Consider the following 17597-nt stretch of genomic DNA (forward strand, 5'->3'; position numbering starts at 1 on the left):
AGTCTTACCAGAGTTAGGCAATCAGTGCTGTGGCTCATAAATATAGGTGTTAGTAGAGTTAGGCAATCAGTGCTGTGGCTAATAAATCCAAGTCTTACCAGAGTTAGGCAATCAGTGCTGTGGCTCATAAATATAGGTGATGCCAGAGTTAGGCAATCAGTGCTGTGGCTCATAAATATAGGTGTTACCAGAGTTAGGCAATCAAGTGCTGTGGCTCATAAATATAGGTGTTGCCAGAATTAGGCAATCAGTGCTGTGGCTCATAAATATAGGTGATGCCAGAGTTAGGCAATCAGTGCTGTGGCTCATAAATATGTGTCTTGCCAGAGTTAGGCAATCAGTGATGTGGCTCATAAATATGTGTCTTGCCAGAATTAGGCAATCAGTGCTGTGGCTCATAAATATAGGTGATGCCAGAGTTAGGCAATCAGTGCTGTGGCTCATAAATATAGGTGTTACCAGAGTTAGGCAATCAGTGCTGTGGCTCATAAATATAGGTGTTACCAGAGTTAGGCAATCAGTGCTGTGGCTCATAAATATAGGTGATGCCAGAGTTAGGCAATCAGTGCTGTGGCTCATAAATATAGGTGTTGCCAGAGTTAGGCAATCAGTGCTGTGGCTCATAAATATAGGTGATGCCAGAGTTAGGCAATCAGTGCTGTGGCTCATAAATATAGGTGATGCCAGAGTTAGGCAATCAGTGCTGTGGCTCATAAATATAGCTGATGCCAGAGTTAAGCAATCAGTGCTGTGGCTCATAAATATAGGTGATGCCAGAGTTAGGCAATCAGTGCTGTGGCTCATAAATATAGGTGTTGCCAGAATTAGGCAATCAGTGCTGTGGGTCATAAATATAGGTGATGCCAGAGTTAGGCAATCAGTGCTGTGGCTCATAAATATAGGTGTTGCCAGAATTAGGCAATCAGTGCTGTGGCTCATAAATATAGGTGATGGCAGAGTTAGGCAATCAGTGATGTGGCTCATAAATATGTGTCTTGCCAGAGTTAGGCAATCAGTGATGTGGTTCATAAATATGTGTCTTGCCAGAATTAGGCAATCAGTGCTGTGGCTCATAAATATAGGTGATGCCAGAGTTAGGCAATCAGTGCTGTGGCTCATAAATATAGGTGTTGCCAGAATTAGGCAATCAGTGCTGTGGCTCATAAATATAGGTGATCCCAGAGTTAGGCAATCAGTGATGTGGCTCATAAATATGTGTCTTGCCAGAGTTAGGCAATCAGTGCTGTGGCTCATAAATATAGGTGATCCCAGAGTTAGGCAATCAGTGATGTGGCTCATAAATATGTGTCTTGCCAGAGTTAGGCAATCAGTGATGTAGCTCATAAATATGTGTCTTGCCAGAGTTAGGCAATCAGTGCTGTGGCTCATAAATATGTGTCTTGCCAGAGTTAGGCAATCAGTGCTGTGGCTCATAAATATGTGTTAGGCTGCATTCACACATTGGTAGATTTTACGGACCTACGGATGGTGAATTCATGAAATGGATTGTTTCCCCGCTGCCGGCATGATATTGAAACATTGTGCCAGCAGAAGGGGAACAATCCATTTCATGCATTAACCGTCCGTAGGTCCGCGAAATCTACCGATGTGTGAATGCAGCCTTAGGCCATACGTGGCTATTAAATCCAAGTGTTTGGGAATAAAAAATGTAAAGAAACCAATAAATAAGGGACGTGATTATGGTTCTCTTGCTAGTGGTGATGGAGCTGATGATAATGGGAGCAGATGGGTAGATCACCTTCCTCTGGTGCAACCAGGACCAGGGTCTGCAGTGTGCGTTACTAGGCCTCAATATCGCTCGCCAAATGGTCAGTCAGGAGAAAGTGAAGGCGTCAGTAGATTTTATGGCACAGAGTGGCTCCAGTTCCATGGGTTTGTCTTCCACCTGCTGCTGAAAGCATAATCCCTCCACCTCACCCCCTTGCAGATCAGCAAAGCATTATGAGTCCCACGTCATGGAGCAGTCACTATTGCTCTCTGAAGACTCCTCTGTGGTTGATTTAGTGGGATATCCACCTACTCCAGTTGAAGACATTAAATCCACAGTTGCCCATTCACTGATGGAGGATAAGGACCCCGGAATGCAGTGTCCAAGAACCCATGTGCCACTGCTGTTCTGTTTGTATGTAGGTTGGCACTGTATATGTATTATTGGAGTCAAGCTGAGAATGCACTTTGGTATCTAGATGTCACTGTCTGCTGTTCTATTACAGTAAGCAAAGCTGAAGGGAACTGTAAAAAAAAGGGTAATGGTATTAACTAGTGTTAGTGTTAGGAATCAGGGACAGGGTAACACAAGGACAGGTGAGCCCTGAAGCTGGCACCCGCCCCACCGTCACTGCCTACTTGCCTCAGAAGCCCTAAGCGACAACGGACAACTGGACGGCAAACCATGTTCTCTACTAGGTGCAACACAGAACAATACAAGACAATCACACACAATAAGGCAATGTCAGAAGTCCGGGTCAGTAACACACAAGCAATACATTACAATACAGAATCCAGGAGGGTAGTCGAATAGTCAAGAGCCAGAAGTCAGATAACCAGGAAAGCAGTGCAGGAAATAATGCTAGGCCAAGATACACTAGTACACTAGGCACTATCGCAGACAAGGACTGAGGCAGAGGGGAAGATACCTATGGAACCTGGAGTCCCAGTCCCAGAAGTGATTGGGTCTGAGGCTCCAGGTCCGGCCCAGGTGCTGACAGCTGTCAGTCAATCAACACATATAACAAACACCTTATGCTGATCGGCCGTGGGCGTTAAAACCCCAGCTGCAGCTACATCAAAGGAAAGCACTGCAGTGCAATAGAAGCAGGTCTTTTTAAAGTCTCCCTGCTCAAAGCCAGTGTAGGCTCAGGAGCCTATTCACAGGAGGCCATTCGGTTATCAGCCTACTGAAGTCCTCCAGTAGGATATCTCAAGAGTCTATAAATATATCACAGAAATACTAAAGGATAACAATAAAGCTTTGTCTGATTTCTCCAGATCCCGCAGTCTCGCTGCTCAGCAAGATGTTCACCTGGACAGAGGAGAGTGACAACCTCTAGTATACACATGTGCTGCTATGACTGTGCCCGATGTTCAGAAGGAGAAATCTCCAATATATCAGGTAGATTATAGTAGATTATAAATAACAGAATCCTTTACCCCTTAAACGTTCTGAGTGACTTTTAGGTGATTATAGGTAACTACAGTGTGTCCACCCTTACCCTTTTCTTAGTTAAGTACCCCAATTTCTCATAAGAATCCCAATTTCCCAAAACCTTTACTTTTCCAGATTTTGTCATTTTTTATTAGGCCCACACCCTTCCTCTCCATTCACTAGCTTTTGGTTCCATTACTTCATTATGAGCCTAAACTGTTAACTTAGTGGGAATTACCACTTCCGCTCAGAAGTTAGGTTTGAGCCGAAGCATTTTAGCATCATGGTATTAAAAGATACGTTTTACCACTAATACAATATTTATAGTTGAGTAGGAACTGGTGGTCGCGTTCTTCCCTTGGCGTCAACTCTTGATGAAGGTTTTGATATCTCTCTCTCCAACATGTGGAAAGTCTATTTAAATGACAGTCACATGTTAAGATGATTTTCCTACACCAGATCCTTATGGGTCTCTAAAGAGCTACATCGGATCCTGAAGAGGGACAAATAGTTTTCTGCAACATCTTCTCCGTGTTTTCTTGTATCATGTTGTCAGGAATCTGCAGTAGCCTGGTCTGAACTGGGCCTGGTGTTTTGCTCAGTATAAAGCAAAGCAAAGGCAGAGTTCCAGTGCTGGTTAATTAGGTTCACTCCTGGTCCCAGCTCCCCTTGTCCTACTCCTGCGAACCCCGTCCTATTCCTTTTCTGCCTGACGTACCCGTGTTCTGACCTCCGCCTGACTTTTGACTATCCCGTTGTGTTGCTGATTTTGTACTTCGTTGCCGTGTGGTTTGACCCGGCTTGTTCCATTACTCTTTATTGTGTTCGTCTGTCTGTACTGTTCAGTGTGTTCACTTACGTAGGGAACGTCTTCGTGGTTGTCCGCGACCGCCTAGGGTCGACTGAGGCAAGTAGGCAGGTGACAGTGGGTGGGTTCAGATTTAGGGCCCACTGTCTCTTGTCTTGTCTACACCTGCCAGTCCTGACAGATTAACCAGCCTAAACTGTTGTTTTGCCTCATGGAGAACCGGACCGCCATGTCTAATATTGTGGACCAAATGCAGCGGCTTAATACTATGGTGCAGGAGCTAGCTGTAAGGGTCCAGGAGCAGGATACGGCCCCACGACAACTTACGGTGACCTCCCCAGTACCTCCTGAACTGCCCGTCCAGCTCCCCGATAAATTCTCAGGGGACAGGAGAAAGTTCCGGGCCTTTCGGGAGGGATGTAAGCTGTTTTTTAGGTTACTCCCCCGCTCCTCCGGAGATGAGGCCCAGAAGGTGGACATAGTCATGTCCCTACTCCAAGGGCCACCACAAGCAGGGCAGTTTCTAGGTCATTTTGGCAACAGGGCGAATTTTGATAAAAGCGCCCCCCCCCCCCCCCTCACTCAGTTCAGGGGAAGGAAGGGGGGCTTTTATCAAGATTCAGGATACTAGGGGGAAGCAGTGTGTGTGTATTGCAGCATAGAGCAGTGCAGCGCTTCTAACAGATAATGTTTTACTCAATACAAATTCATCATACAGTGATTTACAGGTGACGTCTTCTTTGATCTGAGACGTCACTTTCACTTTTCCTCTCCATCCGGCTCAGACCTCCATGATGGTTTCTTGCAGCTACAACTCATCTCTTCTGAACCTGCCAGACAGACATCTCAGGATCCGCACTTCCAGAAACTTCCTTCCCACCTATAAGGTCCCAAACTGTATGCTGGGAGAGCTGGATGACCTCCATTACACTGACATACAGGATGCTGGAAAAGCTGGGTGACCTCCATTATACACTGACATACAGGATGCTGGGAGAGCTGGATGACCTCCATTACACTGACATACAGGATGCTGGGAAAGCTGGGTGACCTCCATTACACTGACATACAGGATGCTGGGAGAGTTGGATGACCTCCATTACACTGACATACAGGATGCTGGGAGAGTTGGATGACCTCCATTACACTGACATACAGGATGCTGGGAGAGTTGGATGACCTCCATTACACTGACATACAGGATGCTGGGAGAGCTGGGTGACCTCCATTATACACTGATATAGTGACATACAGGATTAATGGAGAGCTGGGTGACCTCCATTATACACTGACATACAGGATTAGGGGAGAGCTGGGTGATCTCCATTATACACTGCCATACAGGATTAGGGGAGAGCTGGGTGACCTCCATTATACACTGCCATACAGGATTAGGGGAGAGCTGGGTGACCTCCATTATACAATGCCATACAGGATTAGGGGAGAGCTGGGTGATCTTCATTATACACTGACATACAGGATGCTGGGAGAGCTGGGTGACCTCCATTATACACTGATATAGTGACATACAGGATTAGGGGAGAGCTGGGTGACCTCCATTATACACTGACATACAGGATTAGGGGAGAGCTGGGTGACCTCCATTATACACTGACATACAGGATTAGGGGAGAGCTGGGTGACCTCCATTATACAATGCCATACAGGATTAGGGGAGAGCTGGGTGATCTTCATTATACACTGACATACAGGATGCTGGGAGAGCTGGGTGACCTCCATTATACACTGATATAGTGACATACAGGATTAGGGGAGAGCTGGGTGACCTCCATTATACACTGACATACAAGATTAGGGGAGAGCTGGGTGACCTCCATTATACACTGACATACAGGATTAGGGGAGAGCTGGGTGACCTCCATTATACACTGCCATACAGGATTAGGGGAGAGCTGGGTGACCTCCATTATACACTGCCATACAGGATTAGGGGAGAGCTGGGTGACCTCCATTACACTGACATACAGGATTAGGGGAGAGCTGGGTGACCTCCATTATACACTGACATACAGGATTAAGGGAGAGCTGGGTGACCGCTGGGGGGGGGGGGGGGGGGGGGGGCGGCGGGCTTATCGGGACATATCGGCTCCCTCTGTGCAGGATCCCCCACCAGCTACTCACCTCTCCCCCTGCTGCCTCCAGCTCCTCTTCTCGTGAGTCCGTCCTCTTCTGGCTTCCGGTGCAGGCAGCCATCCTGTCATACACAGCCGCCTGCACAGGAAGCCTCTCTGTCTCTGCCCCGGCTGCTGTTTCCTTTAGCTGTGCTTGCTGTACGCACAGCTAAAGGTCTCTCTGGCCAGGGGGTCTGAAACTTAGATTCCAGATCCTCGGGCCAGTCCTAATGATACGGGGACTGCGGGCCGGGTACTATCGGGCGCCGCCTGGTGCCCCCTAGCTGTGGGCGCCCCGTGCGGTGGCCCGGCTCGCCCGCCCCTAGAAACGGCCCTGACCACAAGAATGGTATCTTTCCTTACCACCTGCCGCACCTGAGCTGCTTACCGTAGACCAGTTTTTTGTGGCTTTGGGGTTATTATATGATGACCCGGACAGTGCTGCCAATGCTGAGCGTCTGTTGACGGGGTTGAGGCAGGGTAGACGACTGTTCTGAGTTTAGACAGTGGAGCGGTCTCTCCACTTGGAATGACTCAGCCCTCAGATTCCAGTTTCGTGCGGGGTTGAGTGACCGACTTAAGGACATGCTGGTGGCTTACCCCACCCCTTACTCACTCGAGGAGAGTATGACGTTGGCCATCAGTGTTGACTGACGTTTGAGGTACAGGCAGCGAGAAAGGGGTACTCCTGACCTCCCAAGAACCTCATTGCCTCCAGTCACCTACCCTAAACCATCCCCTCCTGTTACACCCACGCCAGAAGAGCCAATGCAGGTGGATTCCACTGACTCCAAGGTCAGACGTATGCATCGGCTACAGAACAATCTGTGTCTGTACTGTGGGAATTCAGGTCATCGGGTTCGTCAGTGTCCGTCCAGGCCAGGACCACCGGCGGAAAACTCCAGCGTCTGAGAGACTATCGAGGGGGTCTCTCAGGCGCACAGGTAACCTTCAAAAATGAATTGCTGTTACCTATTTCTCTGGTATTGGGAAATAAAAATATTAATGGGTATGCCCAGATCGACTCTGGCGCTTATTAACCCCATGTTTTTTCAGGCTTGGAGGTATGTCCCCTACTACTTCAGCGTCCACTTAACGTCACTGGAGCAGATTCTGCCCCCTTTGCTCAAGGTGACATACGGTATATGACCCCATGTCTAGAGGTCAAGGTGGGGTCTGTCCATATTGAGAACCTCGAGTTCCTTCTTATGCATAACTTGTCCTCTGATGTTATTTTGGGATTGCCCTGGCTGGAAACACATAATCCGGTCTTTGATTGGTCCAGCAGGGAACTTGTGCGGTGGAGACCTGGGTGCGCTTCCCACTCTATTGCTGTGACTCTTGCGGAATGCTCCCCGGGGGAGGGGGAGATTCCGGAATTCTTGTCCGATTATTTTGATGTGAGAGATTTGAGAGAGAAGCTATGCGAGAGTACATAAAGGACAGCCTATGCAAGGGCCACATACGTCCGTCCTCTTCTCCTCTGGGGGCAGGGTTCTTTTTTGTAGGCAAAAAAGACGGGGGTCTCCGGCCCTGTATTGACTACCGGGAACTTAACAAGATTACTGTTAAAAATCAACATCCATTTCCGTTAATTCCTGATCTCTTTAACCAAATCGTGGGTGCTAAGTGGTTTTCCAAGGTTGATTTGCGGGGGGCTTATAATGTAATTAGAATCAGAGAAGGTGACGAGTGGAAGACTGCCTTCAATACCCCAGAGGGCCACTTCGAGTATCTTGTGATGCCCTTTGGGTTATGCAATGCCCCGGCAGTCTTCCAACACTTTGTCAATGACATTTTCCGTGAGCATCTTGGACGCTTTCTTGTGGTCTATCTTGATGATATTTTGATTTTCTCCTCAGATTGGTCGTCTCACATGAGGCATGTTCGTACTGTGATGGAGCTTCTGAGACAAAATAACCTATGTGCTAAGTTGTCAAAATGCCAATTCGGTATCCAGGAGGTCTCATTTCTGGGCTGTAACATTACTCCCAATTCATTTGTTATGGATCCACTTAAAGTAGCAGCTATTAAAAAGTGGGAACGACCTAACAACCTAAAGGCCTTACAAAGGTTTTTGGGTTTCGCGAATTATTATAAAAAATTCATTAAATGGTTCTCAATAATAGCCAAACCTCTCACGGATTTGACCAGAAAGGGGGCGGATCTGGTCCACTGGTCCACTGAGGCTATCAAGGCATTCGACACACTTCGGCAATGTTTCTCAGAGGCTCCAGTACTGGCTCAGCCAGAATTCGAGCGCCCGTTTATTGTTGAAGTTGATGCATCCGAGGTGGGGGTGGGAGCAGTCTTGTCCCAGGGATCGGACACTCTTACCCATCTTCGGCCTATTGCGTACTTCTCAAGGAAGTTCTCTCAAGTAGAGCACAATTACGATATTGGGAATAGAGAACTACTGGCCATTAAGATGGCATTTGATGAGTGGAGGCATTTTTGTGGAAGGGGCCAAACATAAAGTCACTGTGCTAACAGACCATAAAAACCTGGTTTATCTTGATACGGCTAAACGTCTTTCTCCACGGCAGGCCAGATGGGCATTATTTTTTACGAGGTTCAACTTTGAGATCACGTATTGGCCTGGGTCTCGTGATATCAAGGCTGATGCCCTCTCTCGCAGCTTTGAACTTAAAGATGCTCCCGAGAAACCGATCGATACGATCTTAAAACCTGGTGTGGTTGTGTCCGTCCTGCAGCCGGATCTGGTGACTCTGGTGTCGAAGTCTCAGGATTTAGCCGCCCATAACACTCCTGAGTCCCTCACGTTTGTGCCGCCAAACCTTCGCCTCCGGGTTTTGGAGGAAATCCATAGGTCCGTCTTGGCGGGACATCCAGGCATAGCAGGTACCAAATATCTGCTTTCGCGTCATTTCTGGTGGCCAACCTGGGCCCGAGATGTTAAAGCGTTTGTTGATGCTTGTGAGGTCTGTGCTAGGTCCAAGGTTCCCCGTAGACCACTGGAGGGACTGTTACATCCTCTGCCGGTTCCTAAGAGGCCCTGGACACACCTATCTATGGACTTCATTACTGACTTGCCCGTGTCTAGGGGTAAAACTGTAATTTGGGTAGTGGTAGATCGGTTTTCGAAAATGTGTCACCTTATCCCACTGCGTAAACTTCCTAGTGCTTGTCTTCTGGCCACGCTGTTTATCAATCATATTTTGCGCTTACATGGTGTCCCGGAAAACATTGTTTCTGATCGAGGTGTCCAGTTTGTGGCCCAAGCTCATCAGAGCTTGGTTAAAGCCCAAGAGTCTTACCAAAAACAAGCTAACAAAAGCCGCATATCTGGCCATCAATATGTAGTAGGTGATAAGGTCTGGCTCTCTATTAGAAATCTGAAATTGAGAGTACAATCAGGGAAGCTAGCCATATACTATTGTGGAAGTTATTAACCCTGTGTCTTTCAGACTTAAACTAGCGACGTCTCTAAGGATTCATCCCGTATTTCATAAGGCTCCACTGAAAAAATATGTGCAGCCGTCGCTTCCCCCTGCCCCACTGGTCGTTCAGGGGGAGTTAGAGTATGAGGTGGAGAGAATCCTGAACTCTCGTTGGGTACAGGGCTCGTTGCAATACCTAGTCCACTGGAAGGGCTTTGGACCAGAGGAGCATGACTTGGTCTGACGATACCATGCCCAGAATCCGTCTAAGCCAGGTCCTTTCAATGAGGGTCCTGAGGCCCCTCATAAGAGGGGGGGGGGTACTGTCAGGAATCTGCAGTAGCCTGGTCTGAACTGGGCTTGGTGTTTTGCTTTTGTGTGCCACACCCGATTGCTTCTCAGCTTCCGGACATGCAGGAGTTTAGCTGAGAAGCTTCTAGACTTGATTTTACACCTGTCTGGTCTCTGTGATTGACTGGTTTCTCTGCCTGTCTGTAGTCTGGAGAATCAAAGCGCTGGTCCAATGAGGATCTGGACCGGGCTCTTGCTCAGTATAAAGCAAAGCTAAGGCCGAGTTCCAGTGCTGGTTAATTAGGTTCACTCCTGGTCCCAGCTCCCCTTGTCCTACTCCTGCGAACCCCGTCCTATTCCTTTTCTGCCTGACGTACCCGTGTTCTGACCTCCGCCTGACTTTTGACTATCCCGTTGTGTTGCTGATTTTGTACTTCGTTGCCCGTGTGGTTTGACTCGGCTTGTTCCATTACTCTTTATTGTGTTCGTCTGTCTGTACTGTTCAGTGTGTTCACTTACGTAGCGTAGGGAACGTCTTTGTTGTTGTCCGCGACCGCCTAGGGTCGACTGAGGCAAGTAGGCAGGTGACAGTGGGTGGGTTCAGATCTCTTGTCTTGTCTACACCTGCCAGTCCTGACACATGTAGTGTTTCTCTAAGACAATACTAAAGTTTTTGTTATTATAGGCCCCCCATGTGACCACAAGGAATGAGCGTCTCTCACATAGACTTTCTATTACAGATAGTGAGAACTGCAGGAAATGTCCAGAAGACGCCTGGTCAAATGAGAACAGAACATTGTGTGTGATGAAGGAGATGGAATATTTATCTTACACTGAGGACATCATTTCTATCGCTTTTTCCTCTTTAGCCACTTTCTTCTGGATTTTGATTATTTTCATTATTTTAACTTTTGTTGCAAATCATAACAAAGCAATTGTGAGAGCGAATAACAAGAACCTGAGCTTTGTCCTCCTGGTCTCCATCATGCTGAGCTTCCTCTCTGTCTTCTTGTTCCTCGGTCGTCCTGTGGATACAACCTGCAGGATACGTCAGATCTCTACTGGAATACTACTCTCAATATCCATCTCTTCATTGTTGGCCAAGACCATCATGGTTTACATGGCATTCAGAGCCACCAAGCCTGGAAGTGTGTGGAGCAGATGGAGTGGAGTAACGCTCCCTAACTGTGTGCTCCTGATCTGCTCCTCTGTCCAGGGGGTCATCTGTATGAGTTGGGTGACCCTCTCTCCCCCCTTCCAGGAGCTGGACACACACTCTTATAAGGAGAAGATGGTAGTTCAGTGTAATGAAGGGTCAGATCTTTGGTTCTACTCTGTCCTGGGTTATATGGGGATTCTGGCCGCTGTTAGTTTTATTACAGCTTTCTTAGCCAGGACATTACCGGACAGTTTCAATGAGGCCAAGTACATCACCTTCAGCATGCTGGTGTTCTGCAGTGTCTGGATAGCCATGATCCCGGCTTATCTCAGCACCAAAGGCAAATACATGGTGGCCGTGGAGATATTTGCCATCCTGACCTCTAACGCTGGACTGTTGGGCTGTATATTCTTCCCCAAATGTTATATCATCCTCTTCAAGCCGGAATTAAATACAAGAAAACATATTCTAGGATGTAAAAATACTATGTGACATCATTGACCCTGGGTTATCCAAGCAGCAAAGGCAAATCTATTTCAAATCTATCCGTTTACCTATCTAGCACTTGCTATAGCATTTTTTACTGTTAAATTCTTGAAAACCCTTTAATTAAGTTCACAATTAGTATACTTTTCGTTTTTTTTTCTCATATATTATATAAATAGAGATCTGGTTTGAAGGCAAGGTGTTATGATGTGTAGCATTTACCAGTGAGCAGGTAATAACCCAGGGTGGGTCTTCCATGCTGCATGTTGCAGGAGCTTGATGGTCTCATGCAGACCTGTATTTGGAGTTCATGCTGCCTTAAGCACTCTGAGTGTTAGCAGTCCTGGAATGTTCAAAAATGGCACTTCTGGTTTGGAGCAGTAGCAGGCTGGTATTATTAGGCTTAGAAAAGTCAAAATAAATGGCCGTCTCCTCCTTGGTATTACTAGTCTGCTGTTTGGTATGTAGGGTTCCCTCTATTTTCCATAAGCAGTCAAGTAACCAAACAGCAGCAGCCTATTAACACCAGACTTGAAAAAATATTTAGTTTGGTCCATTCCAGCCTGGTAATACCAGCCTGTTACCACACCAGACCAGGGGTGCCATTTTTAGTTGCTTTAGGACTGGTAGCACTCAAAGTGCCTAAGACAGCATGAACTCCAAATACTGCTGTACAGTTTTAGTGGGTACTGGTGTAATAATGTGGGGGTTAGTGTTAGCCATTTTACAGGCTAACAGTAAGCATCAGCTTAGTAATGGATGCCGTCTATCAGACAAGCTACCAGAGAGATTTGTTATTGAAATAAAAACTCTGCCCCAACCCTTGTTCACTATTTTATTAAAAAAACAAGAAAGAAAGAAGTCTATATTGTGGACTACAATGGAGTCCACCAAATCCAATGTAGTCCTCAGTAAACCAGTAAAATAAAAAATAAAAAATAAATTTTTTTTTAGTAAATTTAGGGCAATCTTCCCTGTTGTGCTAGTGGCGGCATAAAATACTGATCAATATCTGATCAACACCCCCCCATCCCCCATAAAAAAGTAAATAGATTGATATTTACCTTACAGGTCCCTTAATGTCAATGGGGTATTCCAGTATGAGAAAACTGAATTTAACTAAAGCTATCACCACAAGGCCTATACATACTAATAAAATGTATTAAAAGGTAGCATTGGTCTTGTACTACCTTTACTTGTACTTGTCTCCGAGCTCTAGCCCCTCCCCCTGATTGATGTCTCCACCTCTGGCCATACAGTATACATATGCAAAGAAGGGGTCCGTAGAGTCTCAAAACACGGGAATAGAAGGAAGCTCCACGGACCCCTTCTTTGCATATTCAAATTTTGTGGGGGGCAATCAGTGGAGACTCGTAAATGAGTACTCCATTGGATTTTTTCGCTGTTCTCCCTGAGTTCAGTGATTGTTGTGTTTTGTTGGCTCATACAGTATACATACAAATGGATGCCAGAAGGAATTTTGGTGGTAAGCTATCCTATATGCTTCTGCAGAATTAGTAATTTTACCTGACACTGGAGTGCCTCTTTACTGCCATTTAAATAAACTTTTGACAGAAATGTTTCATTACTGAGACCCCAAGTGATCTACGCTAGAGTTGAGTGAGTACTAAAATGCTCCCATGCTCATTATTCGAGTTGAGTATTTTCCAATTCTCGAATGCTTGATTCCAATAATGAACCCCATTAAGTTTCCCCAGCTATTAAGGGGTGCACCTATTAAAGTAAACCCCTTAATAGCTGGCCCATCTCTCGCCCTACTTCCCGTCGTCTCTAACAACCACATATATAGGGTCTGAGAGGGGGTAGCATAAACTTCTGCGCTGCTGTCATGTTTAGTTGAGTTTAATGTAACAAAAATTACAGTATCCCCGCTCGGCAGCTGCTCACCTCTATTGCTGCTGTCCCGCGGCCCAGCTCACCACCATGCCCACGGTACCCCACGACTTTACTGTGTGGTAAGGTGATCTGGCGGGCAGTTAGTGGTTGTGGGGGGCTTTGAGGATCCTGAGGTTTAGGAATGAGGCGGAAAACTTAGAGTCGGCCCTGTGGGATGGTTTGGTTGTGGCCTTGTATGCTGGCTCCTCTATGGCAGGAAGCTTTCAGCCTCATGGGCGGCACCTATAACAGTGATGTGGATGCCAGTGGTATAATGCATATTTTTTAAAAAACATTTTTCTATAAGCAATGACTTAATAATTGCTCATACTCTCATGGGGATCAATGCAGTACAAAGGACTGCATTAATCCATTATCTCAGTGATCGATTGATACAGCCTGCTAGAGGCAGGGTATACCAACCACCGAGTCACACAGCCACGGGAAACCTAAAGAGCCTTAGGCTGCACTGACAAGGGATTAGTACCCTGCCATATTACTGCAGTGGACTGATCCAAACCACTGGATCAGCAATGACTGGTGGCAGAACCATTTAATTGCCACTGTCACATTTGACAGCAGAATTTAAATGGTTGAAAAGGTGCGGGCTATCGATGTTATTATTGGTGGCTCTCCGAACCACTGGACCACCAATGACAGGCAACAGTGCCATTAAATGCCATTGTCACTTTTGACAGCGCCATCTAAATGGTGAAGTGAGTCCAGGATGCAGGTTTCAACTATGGGATCTGAATTTTGGTTAGGATCTGAGGCTCCACGACCTCCTTCGGGCTGTATGTACCACGGGTGGTAGGCTGTGTGAGCCAAAAACCCACAGCACATACAAGACTACCACGTGTGGTGCACAGTGGCCTATGGCCCGCAGGACATACAGGGCTACCACCCACAGTGCACGCAGCCAGAAGGAGTCCGTGGAGCCTCAGATCCTCAGATACTGCCCGCACCACAAGAACCGGCCCTGCACCCCCCTAAAATGGCGGTACGTGTTATGGATGGTACATGCAGACTTGACATATCATAGCAATTTATTATATTATATTTATCTATATATATATTTATTTATTTATCATAGTGCACAGAAGCAGGAGACGCACACTGCTCTGACAGTGCAAGGAACGCCACACACTGCTCTGACAGTGCAAGGAACGCCACACACTGCTCTGACAGTGCAAGGAACGCCACACACTGCTCTGACAGTGCAAGGAACGCCACACACTGCTCTGACAGTGCAAGGAACGCCACACACTGCTCTGACAGTGACAGAAATGCTGTACGCATACTTTAATAGATGGCCCCAGCTTTATGCATATTTTTCATTTTGGCCCACTGTGTATTTGATACACAAATATATTGAAATTTGTTATTTTTATTTTGGTCCAATATGTTGGTGTTGGTGCACTTGGCTGCCGCTTAATACATCACCTCTTTGTTTTCCTGAACGCTACGGGTCATTGTTACATTGAAGGCTTTAGCACCAGGGAAGGTAACACATAACATTTATTCTTCATAATTATAAAATACACCTCTCTAAATGTCAGGATACATTGTATATAAAAATACAGAGGCGTCTGGGAGCGTGGCACACCCAAACAAACAAAGGGCCAGATCCTCGAACCAAATAATAATATTATAAAACTGTCTCTTTTTCAAAACACATAGGAGGAGCTGCACTTTTTGGTGTTTTTTGGAATATTGTTAAAACTGTGCCCAGTCAAGGGCCCCCAGTCCCCATAGGGGATGGACCAGCAGTTGTTTCCTTAACTAATGAATGGCAACAGTGATGTCCGCCCTGGCCACTAATGGGCTGAGCTGGCCAGTACACAAGAAGGGCTTCATAGTGGGGACCAGAGGGTCATAAGAACGGTGGCAGCAGGGAAGGTAAGTCTACATTACTGAATACTCACCTGGGCATAGTTCAAAAATCTTGTTTCAACAACTTACACCATGGTATACCTAAAGAGAAGGAAAGGAAAGGGCAATGTCCTTTTTTGTGTTAAGCCACTACCCTTCATGCCGAGGCCCACCCATTTAATGAATGAGGTTAAAAGTAGCAAAAAGTTGCAAATTATGGTTCAAAGCAGGGCTTGCTAGAAATTTTGTTTAGTTTTGAAGCCAGAAAAAGTTGACAACTCTGGTATTACTTTCGACCCATAACATAATAAAAATAACTGAACTCTCCCAGCCACCTTGTATTTATTTTTTGTACTGACATATCCGAGGATCAGTGATGTAGCACAGTATTCCAGTAGAGATCTGACGTAACCTGCAGGTTGTATCCACAGGACGACCGAGGAACAAGAAGACAGAGAGGAAGCTCAGCATGATGGAGACCAGGAGGACAAAGCTCAGGTTCTTGTTATTCGCTCTCACAATCGCCGTGTCACGTTGGGAAACAAAAATGAGAAGAATGAGAAGAGTCAGAATCCAGAAGAAAGTGGCTAAAGAGGAAAAAGCAATAGAAAAGATGTCCTCAGTATAAGATAAATATTCCATCTCCTTCATCACACACAATGTTCTGTTCTCATTTGACCAGGCGTCTTCTGGACATTTCCTGCAGTTCTCACTATCTGTAATAGAAAGCCTATGTGAGAGACGCTCATTCAACAACAATTCTAAATATTCTTAGATATAGTGAATCTTATCCTAAAACTTATTGAATTTTAGGCTATGCATGTTTCCAGCACCCTCCTTACCTCTATACAGATCCCCCATCCATAGTGTCCCAAACATTAATTGTTCCTCCTATTGAAGATCCAATCAGTTATTAGCCCCTTCTGTTCCTCCTTCGTTTTTGCCCTGAAACTGCCTGTCATCTGATGGCTTCCTGCTCTGTGACTCCTGTCAGCTGATGGCCCCCTGCTCTGTGCCTCCTGTCAGCTGATGGCCCCCTGCTCTGTGTCTCCTGTCAGATGATGGCTCCCTGCTCTGTGCTTCCTGTCAGATGATGGCCCCCTGCTCTGTGCCTCCTGTCAGATGATGGCTCCCTGCTCTGTGCCTCCTGTCAGCTGATGGCCCCCTGCTCTGTGTCTCCTGTCAGCTTATGGCTCCCTGCTCTGTGCTTCCTGTCAGATGATGGCTCCTTGCTCTGTGTCTTCTGTCAGCTGATAGCTCCCTGCTCTGTGTCTCCTGTCAGCTGATGGCTCCTTGCTCTGTGTCTTCTGTCAGCTGATGGCTCCTTGCTCTGTGTCTCCTGTCAGCTGATAGCTCCCTGCTCTGTGTCTCCTGTCAGCTGATGGCTCCTTGCTCTGTGTCTCCTGTCAGCTGATAGCTCCCTGCTCTGTGTCTCCTGTCAGTTGGCTGCTCCCTGCTCTGTGTCTCCTGTCAGTTGGCTGCTCCCTGCTCTGTGTCTCCTGTCAGCTGATAGCTCCCTGCTCTGTGCCTTCTGTCAGCTGATGGCTCCCTGCTCTGTGCCTCCTGTCAGATGATGGCTCCCTGCTCTGTGTCTCCTGTCAGCTGTGTTTGCGCCTTTACATCTTTAGAACACAGATACCAGCAGCGGCGCCTGCACCAGTACAGATGAACATCAGTCTATTGCTGAACTCTCTGCTCCTGTACTGTAGTGAGCGGTCATACATAGAATATATACATTGCCACTCACTGTGCAGGGGGCGGTCGGTGCTACCACCTGAAGGGCCATATAACCTCCATCTTTCCTCATGGCTGACGTGGCCCTGATGACACCATATTCTGTGGATAGGAGATGAGTTCTGTATCTCACAATACCCCTGCAATATCATCTTTAGTTTAGAAACAATTTATTAAAAACAACTTTTTGTTTCTATGCGGAAATACATCCATTATTTATGTGCAAATCCCAACTCCATTCTCCTTCCACCTGGACCTGGGATTCCTATCAGGTATCGCTTCCTTCCGGCTAACCTTAACCCCCTTTCTAACCCCATTTTACCTTTACCCCCACCAGCCTCTCTTTCCTTCCCCCACAAACTCTGAGGACACTCCGATAGCGTTGGAACAATTGACCATAACAGCCTCTTTATTAAAGTGCTTCAAAAATTACCAAAACAGAACAAAATAGAGAACATTAAATAACATAAATAACAATATAAATCAAGTCTCGGGAGGTCTGGCAGAGAATCCTGCAGCGGCACCAATACTTTACTATCCTCCGGCTGAATCGCTGACAAATCTGTCACCTGGCACTGCAATTCCTATTCCCGGGTCCTATCCAAGTAACAACTAAACCATACTTCCACAATTACTAGCAAAGTAATGGGGG

At 46.6% G+C, this 17597-nt stretch overlaps 1 protein-coding gene across 1 annotated transcript in view; it reads left to right on the top strand.

Annotated features, from left to right (window-relative positions):
• Positions 1-15802, top strand: part of LOC138789165 (vomeronasal type-2 receptor 26-like) — a 33236-nt gene extending 17434 nt beyond the window's left edge. The window contains exons 7-10 of the mRNA XM_069967769.1: positions 1949-2147; positions 3010-3133; positions 10539-11432; positions 15630-15802. Coding sequence (XP_069823870.1) covers positions 1949-2147; positions 3010-3133; positions 10539-11432; positions 15630-15802 — 1390 coding nt within the window. The remainder of the gene's footprint in view (positions 1-1948; positions 2148-3009; positions 3134-10538; positions 11433-15629) is intronic.
• Positions 15803-17597: the final 1795 nt, after the last annotated feature.

Source organism: Dendropsophus ebraccatus, chromosome 4, assembly GCF_027789765.1.
Source record: "Dendropsophus ebraccatus isolate aDenEbr1 chromosome 4, aDenEbr1.pat, whole genome shotgun sequence".
Lineage (NCBI taxonomy): Eukaryota > Metazoa > Chordata > Amphibia > Anura > Hylidae > Dendropsophus > Dendropsophus ebraccatus.